The 14,416-nt window shown below is 38.3% G+C and overlaps 1 protein-coding gene across 1 annotated transcript; it reads right to left on the bottom strand.

The window, feature by feature from the left end:
- Positions 1–12,046: 12,046 nt before the first annotated feature.
- On the bottom strand, positions 12,047–13,000 carry LOC141914235 (uncharacterized). The gene has a single exon (XM_074805502.1). The coding sequence runs from the start codon at positions 12,998–13,000 to the stop codon at positions 12,047–12,049; it is 954 nt and encodes a 317-aa protein (XP_074661603.1).
- Between the last annotated feature and the right edge of the window lie 1,416 nt (positions 13,001–14,416).

Raw genomic sequence — 14,416 nt, 5'->3', positions numbered from 1 at the left:
CAGAATTCCGATTCTCCCACGCAGGGTCTTCCGCTTTTCGGCAAGGAGCAGCTACCCAACTGTCATGACCGTTTTTAGTTACGGAAAATTTAGCCCTACTGATTTGCTGATCTAAAGGTTTTTTTTAGAAACTGATTTGCTGATATAAACTTTTTCTTCCAACCCTCCTGTCATGACGCGTTGTGATTTACTCACTCCTTGCTAGTCGTTGTTGAGAGAGCAGCTATTATCTGTGAATTACCAACGAGCGCATACAGACAACAGAAACTTCAGACAGCTAGTTTTAACATTTAACACAAATTAATTTTTCTAAAACATTAGCGATTATTAACAATTTGTTCTTAAACAACATATAGATTACTCAAATTAAATATCTTTTCAAAACTTTGTTTTCTTTTCTAATTACAGTACAAATTCATTGTTTCTTTTTTAATTATTATAACTAACTACGATCGGAATACATTGTGATTGATTATCAATTCTTAAATTATTTGAAATACTTATACTAATTATTTTATCTACAATTTAACTAATTCTATTTTAATACAGAATAAGCAAAACAACCACATCTTCCTAAACTTCCGGTTTTTCCTTTTACGGAAAGTAGCCGGGAATATCATCAAGTATCAGCGTGATCCCTTCACGAGCCTCATTATAAATACTGATACACCGCTCACAATCCTCTCCTTAATCGTTGAATATAAAAACGTAAAGATCGGTCCCTGGCGAGAGAACGTGTCCGTGCACAAACCCAAATAATTAAACTAAAATGCCGAAATTCTGATTGAATATAATAATAATAATATAGATTTTATTTACCTTGATGATAGTAATATCTCCAGATAGTACACAGTCCAATTCCTAACTCCAAATTCCTATCGTACACTACTGTTGGCAACCCGTCTTAATTCTGGTATTTCCACCCAAATCTCAAGTATCTTAACGAGCGTCCCTGGTAAGTCTGCTTTCTCAAGACTGCGGGCCTCTTTTATGGAAAAGATCGGCATTCCTAGAATGCCGACTCTCCCGTTCGACTTTTGGCAAGGAGCAGCAACCTAGCTGTCATGACGGTTTTGGACATGTAGAATTAGCCTTAATGATTCGCTAATCTAAAATTATTTGAGAAACTGATTTGCCAAAGTAACTTTTCTTTCCAACCCTCCTGTCATGACGCGCTTTGATTTACTCACTCCCTACTCATCATCGTTGAGAGAGCAGCTATTCTCTACGAGTTACCAACAGACATGTACACCAACAGAAACCTTAGAGAGCTAGTATTGATATTTGCCACCATTAAACTTCCATAAAACTTAAGCGATTATAAAGGTCTTGTCCTTAATTAACATCCAGGATACTTAATTTAGATATATTTTCAAAACTTAGTTTTCACCTAGATTATGGAACAAACTCATCGTTTCTTTTTCCAATTAACAATAGTAAACTTTTGATTCAGAAATACAATGTAATTAATTATCAAATCTAAAATCATCCTATACTTATTATACCAATTTTCATTTATAATTTAACTAACTCTATTATAATACAGGATAAAGCAAAACAACAATGTCTTCCTATACTTCCGGTTCTTCCTTTTATAGAAAGTAGTCGGGAGTATCAAGAAGTAACAGCGAGATCCCTGCACAAACCACATTATCAAAGCACCTCATCGTTCCGACCCAACCAATTACAGTTCCGTCTATCCTTAAGTTTAAAAATAATTCTGAATGTTTGCCAGATATCGCAGCACAAGAACCGAGAAAGAATTATTTTTACCCCTGGCTGATTTATTGTCAGCGCTGATAGATCAAAGCATCAAACAACAACTTGCACACATCGTTTGCTGTCTGATACCCATAAAGAAACCACCAACGCAAACAAAAAACCATCATTACAAACATTTTTTTAGTTACTACGGAATCTTGCTGCGGATCAATACACTCCATTGTTCCGACCCAACCAAATATGGTTCCAAGTATTTAAAAGTTTTATATAAAGATTTTCTGAATGTTTGCCAGATCTCACAGCAGAAGAACCGAGAAAGAATTGTTGTTTATAGACTGATTTATGGTTTGCGTTGATAGATGAAAGCATCAAACAAGAACTTTCGTAATTCTTACTACTAGTACGTTCTTGTCTGACGGCTTTAACGTAACCCCCACGCATACGGAAACAACATTAAGAACATTTCTAAATACTACGAAACATTTTCAAATACTACGAAAATCTAGCTGTGGATCAACGCTAACTAAAGATTGGGAATCGTATTTATTATATATAAATAGGTATATTTTTAGCAGAGATATTGCTGATGAAGATGACATTATGCTTTATTGCTTTACGGTTGAGTTCACCTCAGTCATCTCCCCTTACCTAATCTCCCCTAATAAATTACCTATTTAGACAACGGGAAAATAAGCCGGAGTTCAAGGCAGTAGTTGCAGTAAGCAGGCAACCTACGTGAATACTTACGTCACACATAAGAGAGAAGCATAGAATTTAGGTGAGAGTGACGTAGGTATCTACGTGGGAAAGCTTGTTATAGCAGCAGCCTTGAGCTCTAGAAAGTTGAGTTATAAATTTAGCGCTCGTGACGTATAACACATGTAGAAATGATTTACGTAGCCAGTAGAACTGTATTAATATGATAATACGTCACTGGCTATGATCCCAAGTGGTGTGGAAATATACGTCACGAGCGAATGAAGAATAAGTATGAAAAGGAAGGGTTTTAATGGAGTGTGGTCGAAAAAGCTGGGTCGGTAGAGCTAGGTCGGTTGAGCTAGTGGTTAGAACTAGAGGTGCTGCTTGCAGAAGGGCTGGCAGGGGTATCAGGGATGTGAAGAATGGGATATTTGGAATGGGAATCAGGTAAAAAAGGGGAATCAGGTACAGGAGGGGAATCGGGAACTCCAAGTGATAGGAGGGGGTGCTGAGAGAGGTCGAGGAAGAGAGTTGGATTGGGAGAAGAGGTACTGGGGGATGAAGACATGCGGTTATGGGGTAGAGACTGTGGCCCCAGACCGGAGGGTGAGGGGTCCACGCTCCGGTCTGTGGGCGCGTTAGTACGACGGAAATAGGGGTGCATGCGGAGGGTGCCGCCGCTTGGTTGCCCCCATCCCGTGCCCCTTTGCCGCGCCGTATGTTGCCCTCGTGTTGGGGGAGGGGTGAATGGAACTGAGAGCCCTAAGTAAATAAACAATGTATGTACAGGTAACATGTGGAATTGTGTTCGTGGCGTTGCGATTGTATAGTTATTAGAATTAGAACATATAACCAGGGAAGTGTGATGCGCATCATCATCTCATCACACTTCCCTGATATAACTAATGGTATACGAAATGAATAAATAAATACGTATGAACTATAGTTATAAAGAAAGATATATAGAATGTATACCTGAAAAAGTGGCGCGTAAGTCAGTAGTGGCAGCCCGAATTATATTTAATAATTTCTGTCGATCGCCTGCGTTACAAAAGTATGTTAGAAAAGCAATTATAAATTGTTTTTTAGTACATAAAATGAATTAAGAAGTCTTACCGGGCTGCGCTAGTATGAAGCCATACAGCATGTGTAGGACCAGTGAGGCTGATATGAAAAAAAAAATATGACAGAATGGGATATATATGTTGTTAATTTTGAGGTTTCTAATCTTATATACTTCATGCTTTGAAGCACAGTATTAGTACGTTGCCGTACAGTACCTTGGTAATGATGATTAACATATATAATGGAGAAAAAAAAGAATAGTATATATAAAAGTATTGTTGCATATTATAATACAACGGTAATGGAATGGACTGAGGTGCAATTAACGTATTTACGATTAATAATTATAGTTACATGACTAATATTGTTAAAATTCAAGGTTTTTCTAGTATTAAATTGTTCACATTTTTAGAAGTAAGGCATGGGTTGATAGATCTTATCAGGGTCGATGTGACCGATTAAAATAACAAAGTGCAAGAGTGGCGCATAAATGTATTATCGCATGTAACGATAAAACTGTACAGAATTATTGGTGTGTTAGTTTAAAGTATCTAAAATAAGTTGCTTACCGAAAAACTCTATTGGGTCCATTGTAAATGCTAATCCGGATGGTGATGATGGTTTTGTCTATATGGCGGATGGAAGTAAAATGTTTAAGAGATCGGAATTGTACTCAGTATCAAGGGTGACTTTCTGGCCAGGTGTAATGTTATCGTTGCTGGTCAGAAGGAAAAAAAATAAAGGGTTTTTTTTCTCTCTCTACCATCCAGATGTTGAAAATTTATGTGCATCAGTTGCAAGATTGTTATATCATTTATCATGAAGTACCATTTTTATTACCTTACGATAAAGTTCAAGAGGTGAAAGAAGTTGTTAGAAAAAAAAATTGTTCATCAAAGTAAGGGGTACTGATTTTGCACTTTTGCTGGCTGCGGCTCTTTTAACAAAACAAAAATTTGAACAAAAATCTTCGGAAATGCAAACGGGCCAGTAATTTTTTTGCAATTGGGGGTCCAATCGTCTGGAAAGGGGGATGGTTTTGGAGGAATAAATTACCTATTTAAACAACCGGAAAAAAAGCCGGAGTTCAAGGCAGTAGTTGCGGTAAGCAGACAACCTACGTGAATACTTACGTCACACATAAGAGAGAAGCATAGAAGATAGGTGGAGTGACGTAGGTGTCTACGTGGGAAAGCTTGTTATAGCAGCAGCCTTGAGCTCTAGAAAGTTGAGTTAAAAATTTAGCGCTCGTGACGTATAACACACGTAGAAATGATTTACATGGCAAGTAGAACTGTAGTAATACGATAATACGTCACAGGCTATGATGCCAAGCGGTGTGGAAATATACGTCACGAGCGAAGGAAGAATAAGTATAAAAAGGGAGGGTTTTAATGGAGTATGGTCGATAAAAGCTGGGTCGGTAGAGCTAGGTCGGTTGAGCTAGTGGTTAGAACTAGAGGAGACGTGCTAGAAAGATTGTAAGAAGAGAGTATAAAGAATAAAGATCTGGATCGGTAGAAGAAAGCTAGTTGTAGTTATTTTATGAGAAGAACCCCAAGGAACTACGCTGGTGAAACGCAAACAACACAGGTGGTCAACACACGACACTGGGAAAAAAAACCCCACAACATACCCTCAGTCATCTCCCCTTGCATACTGATTGTACTGTACCCTCAGTCATCTCCCATTGCATACTGGTTGTACTGTACCCTCAGTGATATCCCCTTACAAACTGATTGTACTGTACCCTCAGTCATCTATCTCCCCTTGCAGACTGATTGTGCTGTAACCTCAGTCATCTCCCCTTGCAGACTGATTGTGCTGTACCCTCAGTCATCTCCCCTTACAAACTGATTGTACTGTACCCTCAGTCATCTATCTCCCCTTGCAGACTGATTGTACTGTACCCTCAGTCATCTCTCCTTGCAGACTGATTGTACTGTACCCTCAGTCATTTCTCCTTGCAGAATGATTGTACTGTACCATCAGCAATCTCCCCTTACAGACTTATTGTACTGGACCCTCAGTGATATCCCCTCACAAACTGATTGTACTGTACCCTCAGTCATCTCCCCTTGCATACTGATTGTACTGTACCCTCAGTCATCTCTCCTTGCAGACTGATTGTACTGTACCCTCAGTCATCTCCCCATGCATACTGATTGCACTGTACCCTCAGTCATCTCTCCTTGTAGACTGATTGTGCTGTACCATCAGTCATCTCCCCTTACAGACTGATTGTACTGTACCCTCAGTCATCTCCCCTTGCATACTGATTGTACTGTACCCTCAGTCATCTCTCCTTGCAGACTGATTGCATTGTAACCTCAGTCATCTCCCCCCTTACAAACTGATTGTACTGTACCCTCAGTCATCATCCCTGATCAACTGTAGGGGCTGTAGACCTGAACCAGACGGTACAGGATCTACACCCGAACTTGATGACGGGTTGAGAGGTCGGGAATAGGGATGATGACGTGTAGGGAAGCTGCTTGACTTCCCCTTGCTCTTTCGTTTGCTCTTCCGCGTGCCCACGAAAGGGACAGGAGTTTGGGCCCTGGGGGCACGTCCAGGCACAGATGAGGCTGAAAGTTGGATTTAAGTAACAATTGTGTATTTATTATAATTTGAAATGTTATGGTTATGTTAAAATTGTAAATATGGTTATGAAGCGAATTGCTACGAATTGGCGAGTGAAGAAATTCAGTAACTGAATAAATTAATATTAGTTCTATACCTGGATCCGATGTACGGATTTCGGTAATCGCCCCCAGTATTATTTCCAGTAACCGGTATCGGTCACCTAAATTGAAATAATTTTGTTACCAATGGTTGAAAAAGTAAAAGATTGTGAAATTGATATCTGAAAATCATAAATGATAGTGATATTTAGTTGATTGGTCTTACCGGGCTGCGTGGCGATAAAGCCAAACAGCATATTTAGTACCAAATAAGCTCAATTAGGAAAAAATGGATTCAGGATACCTATTGTAATGAAAAAAGGGTTTAGAAGTAAAAAGTATAGAAGTAGAACTTGAAAAAAATACAAATAAAAAAGAGAAAAGATATTGTTGCTTACCGAAAAATTCTACAGAATCCATTATAAATCCTTTATATATAAAAATGGTGTGTATGATGGATCCTTTGAATATGGACTCGTGTGTTATACTGATACGCCGGTCACAATCCTCTCCTTAGTCGTATAATAATATAAGCAATAATCGGTCCCTGGCGAGAGAATGTGTCCGCGCACAAACCCAAGTAAAACTAGAATACCGGAAATTTTGAATGGATATAACAATACAAGATGAATTTATTTACCTTAATATTTAAACTCAGCTCTTTAGTTTAACACAATCCAAATCCTAGCTCTAAATTTCTATTGCACTCACCTGCTGGTAACCCGTCCTGAATTAAGTCCCAAACAAGCTTTTAACAAGTAACTATCGAATCTCTATCGAGTGTCTTTTGAGTGTCTTGAGTGTCTGCTCTCTCAAGATGCGGGTCCCTTTTATAGAAAGAATCGGCATTCTTAAAATACCGACTCTCCCACTCGACTTTTGGCAAGGAGCAGCAACCTTACTGTCATGACTGTTTTTGTCACATAGAATTTAGCCTTAAGGTGGTAGTACCCCACAAATCGAAGAAAAGTAAAATTATTATGATTTTTCAATTTTGGGAAGTATTAACTAGTTAAGACTGTTAATTATCATATTCTGGTGGTTTGGATAAGAAAAAAATGATTTTCTATGCTAAAATTTGATTTTGAAAAAAAATTGGCAAATTCATTTGTCCTTGGATACGCATAGCAACGGGTTTGGAACCCTGTAAAACCTTGATTTTTCAAGATATTTTTTTAAAAATTTCGACATTTCATCAACCAGTTCTTGTTTTATTGGAATCAGCAAAGATGCCTTATGAGGACACAAAGGCCATTGCGCTGTGTCTGCAGTAACTCGAGAAGTTTATTGTCTACACTTTGTGCTCGGATTGAATATTTTACGATATTTATATTGATTTCTGATACCAATCAAGACTGAAATCAACATAAAAAAGATATACAACAGTCCAGAGATAAACATTTAACTGGTTATGGCAAACAGAAAGAACCAAAAGAGTAAGAAAAAGCCTAAATTCAAGGGGAATCAATATAGAAAGAAAATCCAAGATGGCGGCGCCCATGAAAATAAATCAACACATTCGAAATTGGGAGATCTGGATGATAAATACAATCTGAATGATGAAAACAACCACTGTGATGAAGGATTTGTGCTTTTCAACATTAATACTTTGAAAAACTTTTTAAAAGAATTAATTTCATGTCCTGACTGTGGGTCAAATGTCAACATGTTCATCGATCTATCTGCGAAGAATGGACTTGCTCATAAGTTCTGTGTATCATGTTTTAGTGACTCTTGTGACTGGTGTATTAGTACATTTACCTCAGAAAAGACCACTAGTCAAACCAAAAGTCAGTATTTTGAAGTTAATTTACGAGTTGCAGCTGCGTTTTGTGAATTTGGCAAAGGTAGAAATGCTATAGTTGACTTCTGTCGTTTCTTGAACATGCCACCACCAATGACGAAGAAGAATTATTCAAGAATCCAGCAACATCTTCATAAAGCCTATAAAGCTCTTGCTGAAGATTCGATGAATGCGGCAGCTTATGAAATAAGTGAGGATGGTACAAGAGATATATGTGTATCAACTGATGGCTCCTGGCAAAAGCGTGGACGTACTTCACACAATGGACTGGTAACTTGTTTGGCAGTCGGCGGCAACAAAAAGTGTCTAGATGTAGAAGTTCTCTCGGACAAATGCAAATCTTGCCAAAATATGAACAGTACAACCGTAGACAAAGAGTCTTTATCTTACAGAAACTGGTTAGCAACTCATCCTCCAGTGTGTAAGATAAATCATAAAGGCTCTGCCAGCAGCATGGAAAATGTTGGTGCCGTTCGAATCTTCACTCGATCCGAAATAAACCGAGGTCTTCGATACACAAAAATGTTAGGCGATGGGGATTCCTCAACATTTGCGAAAGTCCAAGAGTGTCAACCATATGGTCCTGATGTTTCTTTGGAGAAATTAGAGTGTCTTGGCCATGTCCAGAAGAGATGCGGAACAAGGTGTCGAACCCTAAAAACAAACTGGCGGGGCAAAAAATTGTCAGATGGTAAAGGTTTAAGCGGACGTGGTCGTCTAACAGATACCAAGATAGATATCTTACAGAACTATTTTGGCATTGCATTGCGAAACAATCATGAATCTGTCCCTGCAATGCAGAAAGCGGTGTGGGCGAGTCTCAGACATGTTGCCTCTACCGATGAGGTTCCACTTCACGATCTGTGTCCTATCGGTGAGGACTCCTGGTGTGGTTTTGTCAAGGACAAAGACACATATAAGCATAGACATGGCCTAGCAGAACCTATATACAAGCTGCTAGAGCCAGTTTATGCAGATCTTTCAAAAGAAGATCTGCTTAAAAAGTGTCTGCATGGTGAAACACAAAATGGAAATGAACGTTTAAATGGATGCGTCTGGGAGCGTGTGCCCAAAACCGTGTATGTTGAGCGAGAAGTTATCGAAATCGGTGTGTATTCAGCTGTTTGTAACTATAATGATGGAGCTAATGTGTGTATAAAACTATTTGAAGATATGGATATTCTTCCTGGACGTTTTACTATTAAAGCTTGTTCTGTCGACGACACATCACGGTTGAATGAGTCGATCCGAAAATCTAGCGAACCCGTTAAAAACCGCAGAAAAACTTTAAGAGCAGTGCGAAAGGGTTATCTCGATAAAGCAGAGGAACATGAAGGCATTACATATGCTCCCGGTGCATTTTAAGAGACTTTATATCGTTTTTCAGTTATGTATTGCTATAACCATTTAATACAAGCTTTTATCACTAATTTTCTCATTTGTAATTTTTGGTGTGACTTCGGAAATAGAAATAGTCATAAAACATTTATTTTCTAAAGAAACTTGTCCAAACTTTCAGAGAACGTAGAAAATAACTTTATCTAGTGCCTGTACCACTTTGACAGTGATACAAGTACAAATGTGCCATTTATAAGACATGTGCATATTAATTAGGTGACAGAAATTTTGAAATTCAATCTTGGGGAATAAACTATTGGATGAGCAAAAATTCCTTGGGAGTTCAGTAACCAAAGTGGTACAGGCACTAGATATGATTATTTGAAACAAATAACAGTTTACAGAATGAAGTTACCTCAACTTTTTTCGAAATGAGGGCTGTTTTATTGATACCCTGATATTTGTCACTTTCATATGCAAATTAGGTCATATTTGCATAATCAGGTCAAGATTGGAAAATTCTCAAGTTTGATAAATTACATTTTCTATACCAATTAGATATATATCAGGTTGAATGGGGTAACTCCTTTATTAAAGGAAATAGAATTTGTGGGGTACTACCACCTTAATGATTCGCTGATCTAAAATTATTTTCAAAACTGATTTGCTGAACTAACTTTTTCCTTCCAACCCTCCTGTCATGAAGCGGAATGATTTACTCACTCCTTGCTTATCATCGTTGAGAGAACAGCTATTCTCGAGTTACCAACAGACGTATACAACAAGAGAAACTTTAGAGAGCTGGTATTAACATTTAACACAAATTAATTTTCTTAAAACTTTAGCGATTATAGAGACTTTGTTCTCAATTAACATCTAGGATATTCAAATTGAATATATTTTTGAAACTATGGTATTTGTCTCAGATTACGGTACCACTGATTATTTCTTTTTGAATTATCGTAAATACTTTTGATTCGGAACTTCATTATGATCCATTATCTTTCTTAAAATCATTCTATAACTGTTACAATAAATGAATTTGATTACAATACGGGATAAAGCAAAACAACTATATCTCCCCATACTTCCGTTTTTCTTTTTATAGAAAGTAGTCGGGAGTATCATGAAGTAACAGCGTGATTCTTTCACCAGCCGCATAACTAATGCAACCCATTGTTCCGACCAAATACGGTTCCGTCTATTCTTAAGTTTATAAAAAGATTTCTGAATGCTTGCCAGATGACGCAGCAGAAGAACCGAGAAAGAATTATTTTTACACCAGGCTGATTTATGGTCAGCGCTGATAGATCAAAGCATCAAACAACAACCTGCTTACTTTAAAAGATAAATAAACAAGTTCCAATGTGACCCTATTTGCGAACAGGGGAAACGGTTTGAAAATCGACGAGAGACTGAGACTAGAAATTAACCCCCAAATAACGACTGTATCACATTTTCCGTAAATTCGGTTTAGTTACCACAAATTCCCCGATTTGAATAGCGCCAGTTACATTGATAACCCGTTAATTAAGAAGTTTGCTGGCGACGTCATATGAGGTGCGTTGATGTAATGTTTTTTTACGATGACGCGAAACGCTTGACTGACCTAGTTACCCAATTTTCCGCTAGATGGCAAACTAGTCAAACCTGGCGGCTCAAACGACACTTGTATGCTTTATAGTGTATTTTACATTCGTTTGAATGCCCATAAAACTGATAGGTGGCGATAATGTTCATAGTGTCTATTGAAAATACGAAAAATTAAAGACACGAGCCTCGAAGGTTTTTCTATCGCTAAAAGTTGATTTCAATCTTCGAAATGATGTAAAAAATATGCAATTATGCACCCGATATGCTATATATGTTTTCCAGGTTGTGGGATTTATTATTCGATAAATCTAACTCGATTTTTGCTCGAGGATGGAATATTGAAATTCCGCGATAAGCCCGCGTATGGCTTAACACTGTCGTGTTTTGAAATGGATTTCTATGTATGGGAGACTCCGCAAACATTCTCGAATTTACTGATTTTTAAGTCGCGTGCCGGGACCGGTCTCATTTCAATTTCTACGTCTGTCTGTTCTGCACCAGGATATTAAACTTAGATTTCTTTTACTGTAAGTTCACTGTTGGTTTATATTTTACAGATAACAGGGTGAAATCTACGTCTCATGATACCCCTAGCGACGTGAGTCGATACATAGATCGGGATGGCTCTGAAACAGCTTAAAGAAATTAATGGTGAGTAGATTTACTGTTGAAAATTCATTTTATAACAGCCCAATACCGGAAAAGCGATCTTAAATCCTGTGCGATGTGTTGTGATAAATCTCTGCGGGACTCTCACGAAAATAGCCAATCTTTTCGACTGCTCGAAACAGAAAGACAAAAATGATCAGAAAAACTCTTTTCTTTTTGGGATTAAATTTTGAAATTTTTTTGAAAATTTATTTCGAAATTTATTTTTGATTTTTGGGAGAAAAATGAAATTAACTGTATTGTACACGTGTATCTTTTTCACAATTTAGTAGTAGATGCATGAGCCAGTTGGCCCTTTCATCCTCATTGTCCTCTTTGTGTCTCATTGCGCATATGCGGTTCGCCTTATAGTCGCAACTTGGTACAAATTTTATACATATAAATAGTGATTTAACAATTGAAAATTCCAAACATTCTCTAACAAATACACGGTAATGATTTGTCATGTTAACGGATGAGATGATATCAATTTCTATTGGTCCGATATTCTGCAACAGACTTTTGCGCAGAAATATTCGCGAATTCTTCTTCCCAGTAAAAGATATACGTAAAAGTTAACGACATAGTTACAAACGTGAAACTGTACGAATATATCGTAAAGAAATTGTTTCAGTCCGAAAGGGATCGGCGATAACGTGGTGATAGTGGACGGTAGCGTAAACGTCGCGAACGCCAGTGAAACCGTTACGAGCATTATCGTCGTACGTTTCGATTTCGTTGTTTTCCTATCGGACGATACGAATTTCGAACCCGCGAATAGTAACCGAATTACTATAACGGTATTCGACGTGATTATCACGGTTAACGGGACGATGTAAAGGTAGATGACGATTACGGTGAGGAATTGAAGTTGGTTAGACGATTCGTAGTAACAGCCGAGATACCGTTCCGAATGCTGTTTCGACATTATGGGTAGGAAATATATGAACAGCGCGTTCGCCGCGGTTATTATCGTTATAGTAAATCTGGCGAATGTCGGTGTACATATCGAACGAGATGCGAACGGGAAGAACACGACGGCCGCGCGTTCCAGAGATATAGTTACTATCAACCAGGAACTAGTAGATGACGCGAGCGCCATTACAAACTCGTAGATCCGGCAACTGATCAGCGATTTCATCAGGAATATCGGATCTACGCGTTGATTGAACAGAGCGAATTGCAGGACGGGCATTAACGTGAAATTGATACAGATCACGAAATCAGTCAAAGACAAAACGATAAGATAGTTGACGTAAGATAAGTTGCGGAATCTTTGGGTCGTCATTATCAGGAAAGTAGCCGAATTTCCGAAGGCTCCTAACGCGAACAGAACGGCTAGAATGACTGATGACAAGTATCGGGATGCGCCGGATCTGTTTACCACGGACATGAGCACGATGAAACTAGCGTAAGGGCGACCAATTTGCGGCTGGGTAGAATTCATGATTGACGTTAATTTGAAGACTGACTATCTAAATACTTAAACGCGAATGAAAGCCGTGTATCATTTTTAGAAGTTCGCAGTTTATTCTCGGCACCGAAATTAAAAGTCGATGCTCAGAAATCTGACTAAATTAACTCAATAGTCGAGATTTGTCATTGCGAAAAAATGAATATTCGCTATTCATTGTGAATGGTGAAATGTCAGATTATTAACTATTCAAACGAATCGGGATATATTTGTATAAAGTCTATGCGTTTCGAGTCGCAATGAACTCTTGCCAAGAGTAAGAACGCCCGATTTGATCCAGAAGGTAATGATACCGTGCATGGCTGTTTCTTTAGTTCAGGTTCATTTCCTTAGTAATCTACTGACCTGACCTGACTTCGGACACGCAACGCAGCATCGTAAAAGTGCAGACACGGTTCACTCACACTGAGTTGTTCAAAACATCGGTTAAGACATTCATACACGTAATCTTTGGATCAAAATTAGTATGATTGGACTTGGCGATATATGTTCTGACCATGTTGCCGGTCCATAGACAACGTCTCAGAATGGTTCTTGGAGGGGAGGGGGACAGGCCCATTGCGCAGTTTTTCGGAATGGTTCCATAGCACAGACGGGGGCGGGTGTTCGAACTTCGCTGAATCACAGAATCACAGAATTGCCGAAACGCTCAATTCTGTGTTAATTATAATCCTTTGTCATTTCATTGATTTTTTTCAAATAATTGTAAAACAGCAATGTAGGCTATAATAAATGATAAACAGCATATAAATGACAGCATATTTGATGACGGTAATGCCTTTAGAGCAAGATTAAAGATATTAATAGCGCTCTAATATTGAATCGAATTCGCGGTAAGCGGCCTGGCAGGACAAACAAACGCCAGTTTATTTGTGACTATATTCAGCAGTCAACTATTTGATTCCAATCGTTGCCTCACATTACAATCGTCATGATTTGTTTTGTGTATTTTTCTATCATATCTGAAACGCGGGTTCCCAGCTGATAAAGCTGTAAGACATCGAAGTACCGATGACGTTAGCCGAAAGTCATTACCGCTCTCCGCAAAATACGTCCGGTTACCCTAGTCCAACTGAATTTTTAACGAATGTCACAAAATATATTCAATGAATCGATCTAATGATACACTTTCCTTAGAATATGTAAAATCTACATGGATTCAGCGTATTTAGAAATAAATTCAATGAATCAGCAAAATTGATATAATAATCAGCGTTTCAGCGTTTCAGTGATTCAGTGATTCAGCGATGTTCGAACACCCTTCACTGGCCCAAGCGCAGCCTCTCGGAATGGCTCTGGGGGCTGCGGATGCGTGCGTTCGTGGTAAATTTTATAAGCGAGCGTTCGAATAGGACATACGTTTGGGGAAGGGTAAACAAATAATGTAGT

The sequence above is a fragment of the Tubulanus polymorphus genome, chromosome 12, assembly GCF_964204645.1.
Source record: "Tubulanus polymorphus chromosome 12, tnTubPoly1.2, whole genome shotgun sequence".
NCBI lineage: Eukaryota > Metazoa > Nemertea > Palaeonemertea > Tubulaniformes > Tubulanidae > Tubulanus > Tubulanus polymorphus.
This window is presented reverse-complemented; position numbering and strand designations above follow the sequence as displayed.

Excerpts from the sequence above, each read along its gene's own strand:
- LOC141914235 (XM_074805502.1), bottom strand. The coding sequence starts at position 13,000 with ATGAATTCTACCCAGCCGCAAATTGGTCGCCCTTACGCTAGTTTCATC.